General features: G+C 40.9%; 1 protein-coding gene across 2 annotated transcripts in view; it reads right to left on the bottom strand.

Annotated features, from left to right (window-relative positions):
- Positions 1-1,122: 1,122 nt before the first annotated feature.
- NDST4 (N-deacetylase and N-sulfotransferase 4) overlaps positions 1,123-19,963 on the bottom strand; it is a 152,039-nt gene continuing 133,198 nt past the window's right edge. For both annotated transcript variants that reach the window (XM_054065802.1, XM_054065801.1), the window contains exons 9-16: positions 18,861-18,957; positions 17,590-17,713; positions 15,645-15,819; positions 14,367-14,537; positions 12,400-12,509; positions 7,234-7,336; positions 6,427-6,957; positions 1,123-1,577 (exon numbers count right to left, since the gene is read on the bottom strand). In XM_054065802.1, coding sequence (XP_053921777.1) covers positions 6,838-6,957; positions 7,234-7,336; positions 12,400-12,509; positions 14,367-14,537; positions 15,645-15,819; positions 17,590-17,713; positions 18,861-18,957 — 900 coding nt within the window. In that variant the 3' untranslated portion in view covers positions 1,123-1,577; positions 6,427-6,837. The remainder of the gene's footprint in view (positions 1,578-6,426; positions 6,958-7,233; positions 7,337-12,399; positions 12,510-14,366; positions 14,538-15,644; positions 15,820-17,589; positions 17,714-18,860; positions 18,958-19,963) is intronic.

The following is a 19,963-nucleotide window of genomic DNA, read 5'->3' as shown; positions in this document are numbered from 1 at the left end:
CATGGCTTCCTTTCCCACGCAGGGAATACGAAGGGAACACAAGAGATGGCCAAGAAAGGACAGGGATCTGTGAGTGACAGATGAAAACTTACTGTATTTTGGTTTTCAGTAATCTCTTCATTTAGATGTATAAAGGCATTTGAGATCCAAAGCAGCAGACAGGTGAATGTCTGTGAGGGCTTTTAAAAGTGCCCGTTTGACTCTCAGTTGATAACAATTATGTTAGAAAGCTGATGGCTTTTTAGTTTCTAAGGACCTACAAGTCATTTTTTTTTTTTTTAAATACAAAATATTTTAGAAACTTTACCTACTGCATCTCCCTTGGCTGAGAGTGTCAAGCAGATTCAGAAAGAAGTCAAGACTGGTATTAAGATGTCTGTAATGTCACCTCTAATTTGCTTAACGATAAAGCTCTAGCGAGGCATAATTTGCTATTCTGTAAGGTTTGTACTAAGAATCCTTGACTCTGATACGATTTAACCTCATTCTGACATAGATCTGTAAAGCAAATGAATATTTTATAATAAAAAGTAGGAGCATTACAATATTTTAGGGGAAAAAATAATCAGGATCTTGTAACACTGAGCCCACAGTTTAAGCCACCTTCAAGGCAATTTGCATCAGCTGAAATCAGGTCCTTTCATGATTCCTCAAGCAGAGCAAAAGGCTGGTGGATAATTAGAGAAAGAGCTTACATTGGGCTGTCTGAATGTCCCCACCTCTCACCGAGTGCAGGCAGGTAATGCTTTCGAAAGGCAGACCCATAAATGTGCGTGATGCAGTGTACAAAACATCTAAGTGTCAGACTTGTTTGAATTAATGTTCCCTGCCCCGGAGGTGGAGGAGGAAAAGGAGGGAGGCAGGAGATGAGGTCGATGGCATTCCCAGCACTGGTGCAGCCAGCGCTGTAAATCCCACAGTGGCGGAGTGGCTGTGTCGAGGGCAGGTGAAAGCCTTGAGGAGCTGCCTGGGAAAGAGAAGCTGAGTCAGTGCATGACTTGAAATATATGGCAGAGGTTATTAGAGAGCAGATTTTGACTCAGGAAACGGCAAAGAGGATTTAAGGAAAGAAGAAAAGCTCTCTCTATAATACACCATCAGAAGTGTTTATTCTGCGGCAGTGAGAAGAACAAATAATAAGGTCTGTGCACATCAATTATTTAAAACAATTCCAGCAAATACAGACTTTGACCTCCCTCACCACCACCCCCCAGCAAAAATATTTTGAGTGATCAAAATTTATTTTGATTCCTTTTTCTTCAACACCAAGTGTTTTTTCTGACTGGATTTGCTGTCGTCTTGTAGGAGGGGAAAGAAAAAGAAAGAAAAAAGAGCTTGGGCAAGACAGTGAAGTATTTCCTCAGCTCTGTCAAGGAGATGTCTTTTGTTTTGAAATACTGCAGAAATAATAATGAGTCTTATAAAAGTTATCCAGTCATTGGAGCGCTGAACATTTCAGAATCTGTGTTGCTTTCAAATCCTTAATTATTTTTGGTAGCTTTTCTAGATAGGATAGTGATGGAGGAATCGAATCCGTAGACAGGTCCACGCTTTTGCAGTCACGCTAAAAGGATGAACTGGAAAGAAAAGAGAAAATAAAGACAATGTCAGAACTGTTGTCTGACAGGGAAATTCCTGTCCCAAGAACATGCACTTAAATAAAGAAAAAAAATCTCCAATGCAACAATCCCTGTCAGACTGATGCAGAGACTTAGGAACCAACATAATGATGGACAGACTAATGATCTGATACTGATGACAACAAATACGGTGAGGTGATCAGATGAGATTTCAGGCCTTTGACAAAGAGACTGTGTACTGGTAAGAAAGAGAGAGAGCACCACAATCCAAGAGCTAAAGCAGCAAAGCTAAATTGCGTGTGCAGAGAGAGCTTCTCCTGACACCAGCAGCCAACTTAATCTTACTTAACTGCAATAAAATTAGACACTTAGTCTCTGCTGATTTATACACCTATGTTGTACCAGTTTTACACAGCTGTCACACGTTCACACACCTATTATAAACATCAATATTAAACCCATTATAAACATAATTTGCTACTGATGGAAACTAAACGAGGAGTTTGGACTTGATGTCTGACTTGAAGGTGGCCCCAGCTTAGGGGAAATGAGCACTCTGCACCCAATTTATTCTCAGCCGATTGTTCTGGAGATGAATAATGTTCCCCTGTCTCACGGGCTCTGCCCGTTGTGTGCTTTTCAGATGTGCTACACTGGCTAAAAATTTAACACTAACGGGAAGGAAAAGGACGAGGGGGAAGGAAGAAGAGCAAATATTCAGCTTCTACTTTTCTATTCAGGGCATGTCCCCACTGCCTTATTACCACATCAGAGAGTTCGGACCCATCAGTGCTTTCATTACGCAACATTTTTCCTCCCCCAAGAATTTAAAATTCTGCCATCTTAATTTGTTTTGGGGACCCTTGGCGGTCTGATTCCCTATCAGAGAGAAAATTTGTTTTATTAGAAAACATCTATAAGCAGTTAATCCGGCAACTTTTTTTTAGACCTTGGGAGGTCAATGCATAATTTAGAAGATTTTGGATTCCATTCTGATTGCTTCTTGCTCAAAGACAACCTCTGTTACACAACCTCGGTTTTCTGAGGGCTGAAGTCCTGCTTTAACCATGAATTATGCTGCGATGGACCTTGAAGCCATGGCCCATAGCATTTTCTTTTTCTCATAGTCAGAAGCACGGAGAGGAGAGGGACCCACGTGATATGGCAGGACCAGAAATGGTGCAGCCCTGTCGGGTGCTGGAGGTGGAGGACATGTTACAGCTCTAACCATTGCAAAGCACTGACCAAGAGAGACGGGAGGAAGAAATTGTACTTGGTAGTAGAAGTCCAACTAGTGATGGGTTTCCAGCAGTGATAGGGTTTTGTGATAATGGAAACCCAAGGATTATGCATTATGAAACGGGCTCTTGGGGGTCAGCTGGGATCTGCTGGAATTAATAGGAAGAATCCTGCTGGTCTCCACGGGCACTAGGTCAGGTCCTCAGTGCATTAAGGCTCCTTCAAACCTTTGCAGGAATCTGTATTTCCAGGGGAATGGGAACGAACTGCAGCTGCAGCCTTCCGGTATGTAAAACTCATATTGATTTACAGCCTGCAACATGTGAAGGAATTGTGGAGATGAATCCTATATCTTATGAATAGGAAATAATGTTCAGCACTATCTTTCCCAGCTACAGCCACCTTGCCATGAATAAAGGTTTCATTTTTATTGCATTTGTTTTGCTGCTCTTTAAGAATCCCAACAAATATGTGGTCAGTGATATGAAAGGCATAAAAGAAATCGAGATCATTTATAGTTAGTTCACAAAAGCTCCTCTATAATCCCATGGTCCAGAGAAATTCTGTGTTGATGGGTCCTATTACGAGTGGAAGAAATGAAACTTTGAAATATTGTTATTTCATTGTTATATGGCACATAATGAAGTCAATTCAAATGTCAGTTTTCAATGGAACATGAGATCTCTCAGAAATTTGATGCCCATTCAAACTTTAAAAATAATAATGATGTACAAAAATATCCAGTGTGTCTTAGGGAAATAATGCTATTACAGAGCTCAGAGTTAGCAAGCCTTAATTCCTTTTTTTTTTTTTTTTCTTAATGAAAAGCTAAGAATAAGAACTAATTTTCCAGATTTTACGGTATTTGTCTCATTTCCTTGAAAAACTCCTGAAACCAATTTCATATTTATTTAGGTTTTAATCAAGAAGTTATGAAATCATCTTTTAATTTATGGTGAGCCAATTCTAATGCATTTTATGAGCTAAGATTTTATCAAATTGTTGATTTAGATGGTTATCTCTGACCAAGGATTACTTATCCAAAACTCTTCCTAGACTAGACATCTTTGGCACTGTCAGTACTAAAAGTTAAGAGAGTGAAATTGCAGCAAAATACACAACTGACATCTCCTGCCCCTAAAGAGTCAACTCCCCTCACACGTGGTTTCTTTTATTTGTCATTTACTTTGCCCGAGCTCATTTCGAAGAGTCCTCCTGATCAAAACATAAGAACTAGAAAAATTATTTTAGGGAAGAAAACAAAATCAAAATCTTCCCTCAGACCCTTCCAGTTCCCTCTCATCTTCAACAACTATAGCTGTGAGATAAAATACCATCTCCTTTTCAGCACACCTAATTTTAGACCTATACAGCTGAGCTCTTCCTCTGAACGAGTTGTCTATTGTCCTTTTACAATCAATAGAGAGGAAGAGGCAAGATTAATCTCACTCATTTAAGTCTGCTTTGTGATGAGATGAATAGTCTCCTAGAAGCCCTATTTCCCTTCAGCACCTATAAAATTTGGTAGATGTCTCACTTATGTGAGATGAATCCCATTTCAATATTTAAAAGCAAATATGAGACTGGGCAACGCTTGTCTTTTGGGCTTTGCTGTATGTTCGCGGACGTCCTTGCGTGAGCAGGCTGGTACAGTGCTGGTGGGGTTGGGCACGTTGTGCTGGGGTGGGGGTACCTGCCCTCGTCCTTTTCCCATCCCTGACGTGGGTCGTCCTGCAGAAGGAGCGAAGGCTGAGGTGGAATGCAGAAGCACAAGGAGCCATGCAGGGACTTGGTGTTTGCTGCATCTCAGCCTCTCCTCTGTGCGACCCCGTGGGCTGTGTGTGCCCAACGGAGGAGGACAGTGCCAGCTCCTTGCGTGGGTGAGGGATCTGGACCAGGGCAGTGCCAAGGCTGAGACAAGGGCTGGGACAATTTGGAGGGAAGAGGCAGCCAGGCACGTTCAGATGGGCGGTGGTGGAGGAAAGTGATGGAGGCCACGTGTTAGGTAACACTACAGTAGGTGGGTGGTGCTAGAGCAAGAGTCACCTGCTGGGAGCAGGGTGGGTGGCACCAGGATAGCTCTGGGAAGCACTGGACTTGTTAATCCAAAATAAGCTGATGTCATGATCTTGGTGGTCAGTCTCATGACTTAGGAGTTTGGGAATACTAAGGTAGATATCTACATGTATCAACAAGCTTGAAGCCTATATTTGTTCATTTAAGTGCCTTTGGCTACCACAGCCTATGGTGTGTACTGATTAGTACTCCCTGAGGCCGGCTCTCGCTAGTCTGAATACATGGTGCGACTCCAATGTCCAGTTCTGTCTCCTGAACTAGGATGTAAGGATCAAATTCATAGGGAGGAAGAAGCACAAAGCCTCTGCACCACCTGGAATGGCTTGTGCCTAGGAACTAAGAAGGGGAAGTTTGAAAACTAAAACCTACTCCATTATGTGCTGCATAAAGAACATGTAGCAAAGCTTTGCCAGCTTTGTTTTCTTGAGAAAAAGTGTTTTACAAAGCTAAGATTCCTAAATGATATTCATGTGCTCAGCTTAAATTTTTACCAGAGAGTTTTTTCCCAGACCTATCGACCTTGCCCACACTGATTCAAGAGAAAGCACAGTTTGTAATATCATTTTTTGGTAAACCATCCCTTCAGTTACCTATAGGCACATATAGCATGTATTTAAAATAAGCATATGTCTGTTCTATATCTACAGTAGGTAGATATGCAGGTATAAAATGATATGCATCATATATATACATGATACATAGTGGTTATGCTTGCCTTTTCAACTCCATTAAAGTCTACAGAAGGACTTTATTCGTCAACAGACTAGTGTTTTTTCAAAGTCTTAACAAATACTTTGGCCATTAAATGTTTATTATTAATATTATTATTATTATTATTTTATTATTTTATTATTAAATGTTTTTTTAATTTTCTTTTCTGTAATAGCTTGCAGACTGAGAGCCTAAATGATAAACCCAGTCTCTTACTTTGAAGGCTTCAGAGCAAAAACATTGTTTTCGACATAGAAACAAAAATGTCAATATTAGATTATAGTCAGTACACTGCTTGCATGGTCTGCTTAGATTTTAAAAGGTTCTGATGGTGTTTTAAGGAGCCCTATGGTGTTATGACAAAATATTTGATATGATTTCACATCACAGAGCTGTGTCACAGCTGCTGTAGGAACCCAACAGATGTGATGAAAAACCTTATCGAGGTGGCGTAGTAACCACATCCAAGAGTCAGGTGATGGATTTCACTGAGATCTAGGAGGATGGCAACCATGCTGCCTTGCACCTCAGCAATCTCTTTGACTCCAGTAAAGCAGGATATATCTTGTTGTGAAGGGGAGAAGAAACCCAATAGAAGAAAGAGCACAACTGTCATCAGGAAACAGGTTAGGTGAGAATTTAGCCCACCTTTTTCTGTTGAGGAAGCAATGATGGTGCGTTAATACTACATAGATCACAACCACTTGGGATGCCAGCTGCAAAGTCCTAAATATCCCCCTATAAAATGGTAGGAGACTTGCAGGATTGGGACAAACCCCAGTGAAAACAAACATGGAAGAAACCCCAGTGGATGACCCACCTCACAGTCCAGCGAGAGATGTTCCCATCCTTTGCTTGTGTCCTGACAGACTGCAATTTGTCATGTACGCTGAAGTCAATCCGTCCTACACACAGTTTCTGGTACTTCCTGGTGAACAGAGGAACTAGGCTATGCACGAATCCTGATCTGGATAAAGAGTAATGCCACGTAGCTCCATATTATTTCCTGGAAGCTGACAAAAAGGGCCGATGCTAATAACTGTCAGTGCGTGCATATAAACAGTTGTTGGGTTTGGGTTTTTTTATTCTTCTGTGTTCATTTTCTTTTTTTTTTTTAATAGAAAGAGTGTTGTTCATGAGGTCCTCTACTGACGATCACAAGTGAGTCGGAGAAGCAAGGGGTTTGACGGTGAAGGAAATAGTCCTTTTTTGGGTCCCCCGCCCTTGCCTGCTACCTGACCTTCTGCAGCTCCTGTCTCAGCCAGGAGGGCAGGGGCTGCCCTAGCCTGTGCAGCAGCTTGGACAACTCCACGTTGTGGTCTCTGTAGTAGCTTGATAGAAACGCTCGAGACTGAGAAGGATGAAAAAACCACCAGTTAGACAAGGAAAACTCATTCGACAGCAGATTTTGGCTTGTGCTCCCGTCTGGGAGCTATGCACTTCTCCCAGAGAGGGGCTCATAAGAGGGAACAATTAGTCTCCTGTCATTCAAAGCTCATTAAAAGTTTCTAATTTTAAAAATATCAAGGCAGTTAAAATAATAATAGAAAAGAATTCAGCGTGTTTATTTTAGGAGTCAAACATAGGCTCGATATTAAAAAATGTTAACTCTCTGGGAAGTCCTTACCTCTTGGTCCATTGGTGGGTATTTTCGACCTTTGCTTTTTCCCAGGCACTTCGTTCTCCCCCCTTCCAATAACTGGCACCAAAATCCTTTCTGAGGGTCAAACCTAGAGAGGATTATACTTTTTGATAGACCTTGCTACAGAAGAGTCTCTCAGCTACTAAGATATCAGTATTAGCCAACAATTATTATTGCACACATTTCTCTAGATGACTGAAATACTAGGGACAGAATGGGAAATATCTTTCCTCTCTTATGAAAGCTCTGGGAATTTTTTTTTTCCACCAATTTGCCTTTGGAATGGCTAAAGACAATAAAGTTTTCACACGGTGCTTTACCTGTGCTAGCTAATTTTTATTCTACTTGTCCATCACAGAGGACACAAGTTTTAACCATTGATCTGTAGGATGCCAGTCAAAATCCTGAGCCTTAGTTTCAAGGATCTTACGCCCCAGACTGTGAATTGTATTTTATTGTCTCGTTCTGGTCAGAGGTTTTATTCATGTCGAACTGTTCCATGTATCCTTGTGGGATGCTAATATTTTGATCAACTGACATTTGAACAAAGAATGTTTTGTTGAAAAAAAATTACTGATCAGTTCTTTTCCTGGAATTAGATGTGCTGTATTCTCGAGGACATCACCAACTGTGCTCAAGGAAACCTCTCCGTGTGGCCAGTTGGAGCCAATGCTATTGTAGGTCAGCAGTGCCAGGCTGAGAGTGGTTGAAAAGGGGAAAGGGATTGAGTTGCTCTTTCCAACAGGCATAGGCTCAACCCCTAAGTCTTTTCATACGGAAGAGGTTGTGATTGTTGCATGATTATAAAACAATGAGAAATATAAGATTTAAGTGTTGTATATTGTTTTTTGGGTGAAATAAGCAGCTTTCAGGTCTACTGAAAGAACAACTGGTTGATTGTTTATAATTTAACTGCACCTGAGAAGCTGGTTGCTCCATATCATTTTCATTCCAAAGATGGCATTATAGTATAAACACTGTCTTAACGGTCTTATCTGAAATATGCAATTTGATTTTGATGTCAAAAATTCAAAGATGTAGGAATTTTAGATTAAGACTTTAAAACACATCCTCACTAAGGAATGAACAACACGCAGTGTTCAGTTTTGAATTTATTGCTATGGGACTTGCAGCATGCATAAAACATTGAAAAGGCTCACATTTCTGCTATTCAGCAGACATTTGAAATGGATGAAGTATAATTGGCTGGAACACAGAGTTAATTAGTTACAGACTACCTTTTTGCCCTGGGTCTAGCTACACGACACGAGTGCAACTGCAATTTGCTGCTTTATGTAAGTGAACTGGTTTCTGGAGAAGGGTGAACCTCCTTCACATTTTTTTTGTCTTGCCCAGCCTATTATTGCAGTTCTGACCCTTGTTTCCTAAATTGTCTCAGTAGCTACATCAATTAAAAATAAATAAATCATCTATTAAATGGATATATTGATGATAGATTCGTTTCTACTTTGGCCTTTTCCATGTGCTTGTTGCATAGTGAAGTGCCTTAGCCAGCTTGCACTAATTTCCCAAGAGAAGGAGCAATATGGTGTGCTGGGTAAAAGGAAAACAGTAGAACTGTGCCCCAAACAATATTTCTGCCTCAGAAGGATCATAGCGAACATTATTAAGTAAATGTGCAAATTTGGGTAGGGGTAATGAGGGTAAGACAGCTCAGGCTGAATTCAACCTGTTGCATTCAGGTATTATGAAACTCACAGGACTCCTGAAAACATAATTGGGCAGAATAGGAGTGTTTATTTAAAAATAGTGATAGCTTTAAGGCTAAAGTCACAAGTGAGCTTTTTTGAGCAGTCAGCAGAAAATTCTTCTCTAGGCCTGGGTATCATTTCTTCCCTTGCAGAGTAAATCTGTGGAGACGCAAGGCTGAACCTGGACGCCTGTACCCCCATCCCACCTTTTGGGAAGTCAGTACCCGATGCTAGAGTCAGGGAAGGGCATGCCACCATGAGAAGACAAAGCATTTACTTAAGCATGTTTCCCTAATCTTGTCTTTTTCTTTCCCTTTTGTTGGTCACATGAGGAAAAACAAAGGAATTTGTCCCTGTGAGGCTGGATGTGGAGCTGCTTCTGCAAGCAAAGTGTGGCATGGTGAGCTGGGCTGCAACAAGCAGCATTTTGGCCATCCTTTGCCAAAGCAGAGTTCTGTCCTGCCTCCCTCCCTTGCTGAGAAAAACAAAGGGAGAAGGGAACCACTGACCCACGCTATCGCAGACTGTGAGTCATCTGAGGATGTAGGGCATGAAATACATATTCCTAGCGGTCACTGGAGCTTCAGCAGGGCCGATTAGAAGGAAAGGTCTCTTGTAACTTCTGTTCTGTGTGCCCTAAGTTTCTGTTCATTAAGTTCAGATACTTTAAAATTCTAACCCTTGGTCGCTCCTTGTGAAAATGAGTGGTTGGGGGAGAAGTGGGAAACGTATCTTTAGTGCTGTAGTGGGAGCTTCATGATGACCACTGATCAGTTTCCCTTCCCTTGTACTTATTGCAGGGATCTTAATGTCTTTGTATTGATGGCACCATATGTAAATGCCTAGCAATGTTAGTTGATTTTTCCCCCCCTTTCTTTTCTCTAATAAAATGTCTAGGTCATAAAATTATGGAATGGTTTGAGTTGGAAGAGACCGTTAAAGGTCATCTAGTCCAAACAGCTGCAATATGCAGGGACATCTCCTACTGGATCAGGTTGCTCAAACCCCCTGTCCAACTTGACCTCAGATGTTTCCAGGAATGGGGCATCTACCAGCTCTGTGGGCAAGCTGTGCCAGCGTTCCACCACTCTCATCACAAAAGAATGTCTTCCTGATATCTAGTCTGAATATTGGTCCTCTTTAGCAGCACGTACAAGAAGCAACAAACTAGTTGCCTGTCTCAGCTGTGGCTCTTACTAACCTGGTGCTATGTGTGGTTCTTTCCAGATGCCTGAGCCCTGCCTCTGTTTCCCCTCTGCTCTCTTTCCATGGCTCAGTTTACTCTCCTATAAGACATTCATGTAATAATTCAGGTTGACGAACATGTTGCTCGCTAGTGTTTGCAGGACTGGATCCTCAGGCTGCTTTGTGACAACTTTAAAAATGTGTGGTATACAGTTATTAGGCAGTAATGACAAGGAACGAACCTATGCAATCTTTTTCGCTCTGGCAGTCCTACCATAACGCAACTACATTGTTTAATGCATTTTTCTCTTCCATCCTAAATCCGTAGAGAAATGCGTGCTTCCACAGCATATTTGCATTCTTGATGCCTCTAAACAGTGATTGTGTAATTTTATAGATCTGTTTATAATCCATTTTTCTGTCCAAACAAATATGAGGAGCCAAATTTTTTTCCTGATGTGTGACTCCGCTGACTTTAATTTAGTTACAGAAAGGATGATATATGTATGTGGGTGTGTAATTTTAAAAACCCAGCAGAAGGCACTGCAGATGTGTGGCAGCCGTTGTTTAAACATCAGTAGTTCAGCTGTGTATTCAAACTCCTCCTCCATTTATCCGCTTCAGAAACCAATGACTTAAAAAATTACATTCTGATATCCAAATTTTTTCCTCTAGAAAAATGTTTCTGCAGAGCAATATTCTTAAGACCCAAAGAACAACAAGCACTCTACTCTCACTTTATATCGAAGTAACCATAACCCTCCAAGTGGAGGAAACAATAACCATAAGCAGAGAGGAGGCATTGTGGAATAGATGGTCCCTTTTTTCCCACAGTTTCTCTAGTACCAGCCTGCAGGGAAGGTGAGGTACAGGCTTTTCTGCTTCCCACCCCACATGCAGGCTCATCCTCTCTGCTTGCACACTGACTTGGAAAAAACGCAATGCCTGGCTTCTCAGCCTACGGATGTCCCAGGGCTCTTCCAGCCCAGCGCTTCTGGCCGTAATGAGATGATGCTCCTCATACGGAGAAGCTCAGTGAAAAACCTTCTTACAATTTTCTATTGGACTAAGAGAGGAGGGAAATTCAGCCCGCTCCCGCCCCTGCAAGGCTCTGTCTTCCCTCGGGGAACTAAGAAATGTCAAAGAGAGAGTGCCACACAGTCCATTAATCCGCTTTCACAGAGAAAATCTCACCCTCTGCGTAGCAAAACTGAGAAATGTGATCCAGGCTCATGATAGCTGCCTTTGTTAGATTGGAACCGAAGGCTGTGGGAAGTCAATCAAAAGGCTTTCCCTAAGTGTAAGGGACCTTGATTTGGGCTCCTGCAGAGCTCCTGCAGTTTTGGCACTGACACCGCAGGCCAAGAACAGTCAGGCTGCAAGGTCTGAGGGTTTTGTGCTTCATAGGCAAATATGAGCTCCTCCCTGTGCTCCAGGCTCTGTGCTTGAGTCTGGCACTTCCAGGTTAGGGATCTACTGTAAGTAGCTGATAATTTTAACAAATTTAGGGTGTATCGACTGAATTCTTCTGTGCTGTGTCTCTGGTTACCGCCAGGTAAAAGCTTGCCAGAATGGCTCAAACATAGAAGAAAATGGAATTAAGAAATTATATTGTTAAGACCAAACTATCAAAGAAACCAAGTGATCTGATGGATCTTATGATACTGAGTGCTTCTAACTCGATCTCTTTCATAGGATTCCTATATGAATGTGATAAAAACATTGAAGCCAAAGTTTTCACGCATAAGCTGTCTTCAGCTTCTGGAGACTGTCATAAAGTTCAACAGTCTAATGTGCAAATGTGTGCTGAGCTCTTAACTGCACAACCCACATCAACGGAAAGTATGTTTTACACAGTGCATCAATGAGAGCAAAACTAGATGCCCTGAGAAAAGAAACCCTGGGCACCTCTGATCAAACACTCAAACTGAGCAGACTTTTTTACATGGCTCTAGGCTTTTGTTCTGCATCTAATAGAAAATACTGAGCAGTCATTTGTTCTGCATATTCTGCAAAGTACAGTTTTCATGTGGAAATACACAGTTGTGTAATTAAATTCGGTAGTGTATTCTATGTGTGATTTAAGGGAAAACTGGATGGGTGTTAAATATGACTATAAGAACACTCCAAGCTTTGAAAAGTTATCGTTATTGTGATGTCTTTTTGTTTGTTTGTAGTTAATAATCAAATGATCTTTGTAGAAGGGGTTGTACACCATGATCCCATAAGGCAAATAATAAAAGAACAGACTCACGTTAGAGCTTCAGAGTAATTATAGTGAGGAGAGACTCCAAGAAACTTCTGCACTTCATCCATCACAGTAGCTGGGTCACTTCTTAGCTGCTGTCCATCAATAATAAGCAACTGTAGGGGTAAATACGATAGCTATTTAGAAATAGGACTAAGGTTAACGAAAGAATGGCTTTCTTTCCCTTCTGTGACAACACAGACCTAAGTTAGCACGTGACTTTGTACAATGCTACTAACAATCATATGGATGAACTTCTTTTAGAAGTTCTTTTTCAGCTTACCACCAGCCTATCAATCATGTAGGCTTGTAAAATTGTTAGCAAAGAGGGTTTTTTTTTGTCGTGTTTTTAATTAAAGATTGATGTGATGTAAAGGTACATTGACCTTCACAAGGAAATATTAAGACAATGTGTCAAGAGTCTACTGGAGTACCAAGCAGCATTACTAATAACTATTCTGGGCAGACGTGCTTTATATTTATTGTGAGGGCTTATTATGAATTATTAAGTTTTGGAGTGCACAGACTGAGTGAATGCACATTACTGAATGCCCATCAGTAAGCACCGTGAGTGCACTCCCTGTGTGCACCTTATTAAGAATGAGTGCATTTTGTTGTGTATCTTGTAAAATTAATCACTGTAACTACGAGACATGAGTGGTTACAGGTTTTACAAGAAATATGTCAATGTGTCTCTGAATGTTTAATAAGAGGGCTGCGCTTGCACTCTGCTACAGCAGAAGAAGGGGAAAAATATTCACGAGAGGGGGCAGCAGCCCTGGGTGAGGATGGAGAAGGAGCGTGGGTAACAGGGCATGGGATGTTCAGCACTCTTTGCCTGCTAGCAATTTGCCAGAACAGCCTCTTGTCCTTCAGAGGAAAAATATGGGAGATGGTGGCCGATGAGATAGGTCCTGTTTGCTCTTAGGGCAATACTGCTCAGATGATTTTGGCATCCTTCCCCATTTATGATAGAGAGAAAGGCCATACATAAAAGAAGAAAGTAAATGACTAACTGAGACTTTTTCCTTTCTCTTGGAAATGGGATTGACCTGCTTCTCTTCTTTGTAGTACAGCTGAGACTGTACAAAAAGAAGAGAGAGGACTGCAAAAAGAGCTTCTATGTTTTTTTTGGTTTTTCTTCCTTTTTTTTTCCAGGTCCCTGACTAAACAGGCAATGCTCAGTTCTGCTTCCTTTCAGCAAAATTCTATCCCATATAGAGCAGTCTCTGGAGATACATGTTCATTAGGCTCATTAAGTACCTCTTACAACTTTTTCTTACAGTAGGTAGACCTATAAACTATGCTGTGGACTATACCCATAGGTAAAGAGTGCCCATGCATGTATTTTGTAGTATCGAAATGTTTGCTTTATCTTTGTATCTATAAACACTTCTTTTATAGTAGTGGGAATATTCTTTAGGTCTATGTGTTCATGTAAAATTTGCTTGGGAATGATTATAAAAGGCAATTCAATAGAACATCTGAAGGAAGATGGGACAAAAGAAGGAATTTCTGCTCTGACATTAAGAAAGGCTAATTCCATATCAGGATTAAAAAAAAAAATGTGAAATTTTCTATGAAAGGGAGTGAGTGGGAAGCAGCATGACATTTCTTTATAGAAAAAGCCCTGGCATTTTCTAAATGAATTTGTCAAACCTTCCCATAGTGTCTCATGCTGCAGCTGCTTGTTTCTTGGGACCCAGAAGCCCTGACAACCTTGGCTGATCCTGGAAGGAAATCCCAAAGTCTCCCAGCAAGCTCATGTGGCTACAGTTCATAGCATCTTTTCCATCAGAAGACAGAAAAGTCAACAGGCTTCTGCTCGATATTCTGATCTTGTCAAATCTGGATTTCCTAACAGTGAAGAGTTCCAGTGCGAAACATTGCATCACCTCTGATGATGAGGCCATAGTCATTTTGAGACTTCCTGAGGGTCAATGAGCTTGGTGAAACAGCAGGTTGGAAATTACCTGTGAAGCAGGGTAATGAGTTAACCATCTTTCAATATGGACAGCATACCATCCCGGTGTCAGGCATCTCTTCTGGAGCGTCCTTATCTCCGAGGGCGCCCAGTGGCTGGATGTAATGACTTCATAAAAATTGAATTTCAGGGCAGTGGGGTCCTCATGGGATCGCTGATGCTAAAGAGAGAGATTTAGACAGGTCACGAGAATGCTGAAGATGAAGGCATAAGCCTTCTGATAGCTGCTGGGAGGGATGAGCTGGCATGGCCAGGCTGGCTGCAGCCCGCAGGAGCCCCTTGGCTCCCCACCCAGTGCTGCTTCTGCCGAGTAGGAGCAGAGCAAGCAAGGAATCAGCATGGGGCCACCATCTACTCAAAGACCTTCCTGGGACAGGTGAGGGGGTGCTGAAAGGCTAAATTCTGTCAAAATAAGCACATTTTTTTTGTACTGCTTTCCTCTCACGTCAGCAGTTGTAAAAGTGCACATGAGATATTAAAAAGGGTGCAAAATGCAGCCCTAGGCCATTTTTTATTCCTTGAAGAACTCATAATAACAGAATCAGAAATGGTAAATTTCGTGCCTATTGCAACATCATTAATTTCTGTCTGATTTAACACTGTTTTTAGTATTTCCTTTATCTGTATGACTACACCATATTTTAAATGCATGCTTAAATGTCTGTTTAAAAATAGTTTTTTTAAAGAGTGCAGACTTTGTATGGGAAAGATGTAGTCTCAGTTAAAGGCAAGAAAGAGTATCCTAGAGTTTCCTCTAAACTACAGGCTTTCTTTAGTATCCAAAGAGAGAAAAAAAAAACCCTCTCCAGACACAGCTCTTCTGAACTCCTTGGAAATGTTATAAGACACTGCATATATTTGTACACCACCGCATACTGTTTAGCTTACACACTGGAGGATGGGATGAGGTGCCAGATTCTCAGCATTGAGAACTCTGATTTTCTAGCTAGGCCGTGCTCATTTTCCCCCTTATATCTCTCTGGGAGAGAAGCACTGCTTTTCTTCTATGCAGTGTCAGCTGTAATTGAGATTAAACTGTTTGTTTACAGCTGGTGGCAGCTCTAAGCTGAGAAGTTTCATCATTTATGACACTAGTGTCACAGGTGCCAACCGCAAAAGCTGGCATTCAGCACCCTTCCGCTTCGACACAGTGCAAATGCTTTGCAATAAATCCCATTCTTGCTCAAGGACACAAATTCCCACTGATGTTGGCCATCACCCCCTGTCATTGATTTCACGGTCTGTTTATTGAGGGCAAGGTCTGTACCTGGTACCAGGAATACGCCCGATCAGATGGGTCAATGAGGATGGTGATGATCTTGGCCTTGGGGATGAGGGAAGCAGCTCGCTTCGGGGCTTCCTCAGAGTGGAAGTAGTTGGCACTTTTCTCAAAGAGTAGGTCGGTGGTGATGTTGGAAGGAGTGGGGAAGAAATCCATGTACCTGGGAGGTGAAGAAACTTGTTAGAATTAGCAGTATCACAAAAGGGTCATGTCCCTGTGCTGCCCATTTCGTGGTAGTTGAAAAGATGAATTTTGAGACATAATGCTCAGGAAGCAAAATTGAATTTCTCAGCTCACTCACGAACTGAAATAGAGGGAACACATCTTGGCTCCTACATGGTGCTGGTAAAAGCTAAAACCTCCATGAAGTCAGGTAATTAGATTTTTCCTTTGACGGATGGGTTTTTTTGCTAATAAGTTGAATGTCAAAAGGCTATCTTTCATCAATTTGGAGTGAGTTCAGTTTTAGCTGCAGAAAAAAATTGGAATTGCTTCAAAATATGAACCATTTAATTTTAACATTTTTGAAGTATTTCATTCCGGAACTGGCAAAGCTTTCCCTTTAGACGTATTCAGAATGCAAGGTTTGAATTTTGGCTTTGAATGGTCTTTTCCAACTAGAACTGCTTGGAAGTAGAAATAATTAAAGCAGAAGGTTCAACTGAAATGGTGAAGAATTCAGATGAGGCAAAAGTTGAAGTTAGGAAAAATTTCTTTACTCTAAGAGTGATAGAGCATTGGCACAGGCTGCCCAGGGCAGTGGTGGAGTCTCCACCCCTGGAAGCATTCAAAAAACATGTAGATGTGGCACTTCAGGACATGGTTTAACAGGCATGGTAGCGTTGGTCTGACAGTTAGACCTTGATCATCTTGGAGGTCTTTTCCAGACTTAATTGTTCTATGATTCTAAGTTGTTTGGGAGATATTTTTTGCATCCCTTTAGTTTTCCTAGGCATTTGGGAACTTCCAGTTTTGGTGAGACAGTTTTTCATGTCCTTACTATGGAAATGAAGTATGTGGAGCCTCACCCTGCACACAGGACCCTACTGACTTTTGAACCTGCAGGGAGTTTCGGTGAAGCGTGGCAGAAGAGGTCTCTGAGAGTCCACCTTCTTCCTCCACAGGTTGTGCAAAGGGCTGCAGAGGAGGCGTCTCCTCATCACTGCTCCTTCCAAGTGTATTACAGCATGTAGTCTAAGATAGACACAGCTGATCTCTTTTTTTACACAGTATAGAAAAACAAGCACCAAGCATTTCTTTCCCTTTATTTTTTTGTGACAACTTGAGCCAAGAAGCTGCTCTTGTAATTGTGGGGACAGGCTGCTTTTATCAGTCAGTCTCATTTGTTCCACTCTCTGCATGCTGTACGGGGGCAAGGAAAACTGCTCAAGATTAATCTGTTTCTGTGTAGTGTGATGCTTGTGTTACATTTCAGTTTTCAGACAAGGATAAGAACTGCTGTTCCGTGTGGAAATGGAAATCTTACAAAAATAATTTTCTTAAGCAAAAATAGTAAAAGCAATATTTAAATTTGTGATAGGAATACCAGCTGAAATGCTTTACGGTACGTTTTTTTTTCTCACGAAGAGATAAATTGAATCTTCATTAAAAGGTGCTTTTGAAAAAGAAGACTATAATTTAGTATAGATACAGTTATGAAAAGACAGAGATGTTATTCAGCATGAAGACAGACGTAACTGAGCTGGCTATTGTATTCAAAACTAAGAAAATTGTTACTGTACTATCTAAACAAAATTAAGGACTTGATTAAATGTCCCATCATTGCAAATTAGTTTCTCTTTCTGTCCGATAATGCCAAGCATAGAATTCATCCAGTAATTATGTCAATGTCATACATGCTTTTGTAATTGTTCCATTGTGATTTGCCATGTATTAATAATGAACACTTCTTTTTCGTTATTCTCCTTACCAGTCGATTCCCTTGTGGTAGTTGTTTCCATTGAAGAACTGGACTTCTTCAAAAGTTTTTGGGCTAGGGAGGTTACTGATGATGGAAGGATGCATCAGAAGAAATAAATAAAGCGCTGTTGTTCCTACAACAACAAAAAGAGACGTCATTAGGAAATAGAAAAAAACAACAAACCTTTGACTTAATTAATTCAAGAAAGTGCTTTAAATCAATGGACATTTAGATATAACAGGAAAACGTGATTACCTTTAATAAGAAAGTCACCTATTGATGAAAGGGCTATGAAAGCACAAGGGGCTTTCAAAGGGAGGGGGAAATACGTGCAGGCTGCTCTGCTCATTGAAGCTTTCCCATTTCCAAACTCCGAATCCCGCTCTCTGCTGCAAGCATGATGTTGCTCTTGATGCCATTGCTTGCAGAACTGTGTCTTTAACCACTGAGGGCATTTGGCCTTGAACGTGTTTGCTTTCAAACTGTTTATGTCGCACATAACTTTTCAAAAGCACTAATTGTGGGATTATGCTTTTGTTGCTCCCAGAACGGCACGTTTGTCCTCTGCTTATTTTTCCTGGGGGTCTGCTGTCGAGGAATAAATTGTCTATTTCAATGATAACAAACCTGTATGTAAGAAGTATGCTTTAAAACCCCAGTAGCAGTACTCTTTTTCATTTGTTTGACAAAGACAACTAGAAATTATACAGAGTGTAAACAAAATTTTGGAGAACGTGTCTTTAAACATGGTCTTCAATGATTTCATGCTTTATAAGCCATCCTTGGACAATGAATCAAGACGTGCAGTCTCTTTGTCACTGTCATAGAATTTCTGTGTGAACTGGCATTAGTCATTTATTTCCCTGCCTCAACATCCACTTCTGTAATATGTCTACAGCAGGAATATCTATCTCAAGAGTGGGAATACGTGGCTTAATTAAAAAAATGCTCTGAGACCCTCAGAGGCCTGCAAGGTGCTAAATACATTTATTGTCAATTAGGGTCTCAAATAATTTTGAAGTAATTAGTTAAAGAATTTAATAATGATCGTAATGTAGGGCAGCCTTACAGAATGTTTGGGGTTTTTTTTTATGGTGAATGAACGCGGTTTTAGTACACAAACCATTGTTCTTCTCTTTGTTGTTCAGTTTCTATCTGAATCCATATGGACCAGGAATGGGCCGTCTCTACAGCAGGGAGCTGGCTTCAGTGTGCAGAACATAAACACACAGATACAGACCTGGGGCACTAGCTGCCATTACAAATCCATTATCTTTTACCTGTTTTCTGGGGTCCTATCACCAGAAATTTGGGTAGGTGGTCACAAGTTTTGTCTCTGGACCAAATATCCCTGTGTCGTTTATCATCACATGGATTCTGAAAAAGAAAATGTGGTTGTGTACATCACCCTGTGGGTATCCTGACTGTTTGCTTGCAAGTGGGTCTTTGAAGGATCTAAATGTTATGCGCTAATGCCAGAGCCCTACACTAAGTAGCAAAATCCATTTCCTCATAAGAGTTTACCCTTGACAGATACTGAACACTCTAGTGCAGATCTACAGAAGCATTCAGGCACAGAGAGACTAAATTCCTAGGTATTCTTCAGGACCAGTCCTTCCAGGGGTCCCTGGAAGTCAGTAACACTAAATAGTTGTGCAAAACCTGGAAGGATTAGTGTCTAAAATCCACAATCTGTGAGACTACTGCAATTCCTTCTCTCTGTTAGTCAGGCTTAGCTCACAAACTCAGGGTCCATAGGCATGTACATAGGCGTGCGTGAGGTCCCTTTGACTAAAATCCAACGTGTACATTATAGTTTTGCATGACTGAGGATTAAGTTCAGTCATTAGGACAAAAAAAAAGAAAAGAAAAAGGAGAAAAAAAAGAAAAGACAAAGAAGAAAAAAAGGATTAAAACATTGATTTAATCAAGTGTTCATTTGAGGTTAAAACATAAACCCCTGAATAGCTTCAAGGCATTACTTTCTTGGGTGACCAAATGGTTTCAGATATGTAGGACTTAGTGCCAATTTTAATTTACGTAAGAAGCCAAAAGGAAGGACGAAATAGAAATGTGGGATATTATTCACCTCCTTATCTCTCTACTGGGTATTAATACAAAATAAAAATGTGTGAACAAAAGGCCCCACAGAAAAGGTTAGGATTGACTGCTCTTTATAGCAGTTTTCATATAGATAGGGCTTTTGCATAGTATTGGCTGGTAATAGGAGATACAGTTTGTTAGTGAATAAAGGTAACAAAATATAATGGAGAGAATCATTAACTGATGTGAATCGCTGCAGCTTCACTAAACTCAGTAGAAATATTTCAGATTTATAATTTTTTTTGCATCAGGGCCAAAAATAACAGGGCAGTTTTGTGCT

This window comes from Cuculus canorus, chromosome 4 (assembly GCF_017976375.1).
Source record: "Cuculus canorus isolate bCucCan1 chromosome 4, bCucCan1.pri, whole genome shotgun sequence".
Taxonomy (NCBI): domain Eukaryota; kingdom Metazoa; phylum Chordata; class Aves; order Cuculiformes; family Cuculidae; genus Cuculus; species Cuculus canorus.
This window is presented reverse-complemented; position numbering and strand designations above follow the sequence as displayed.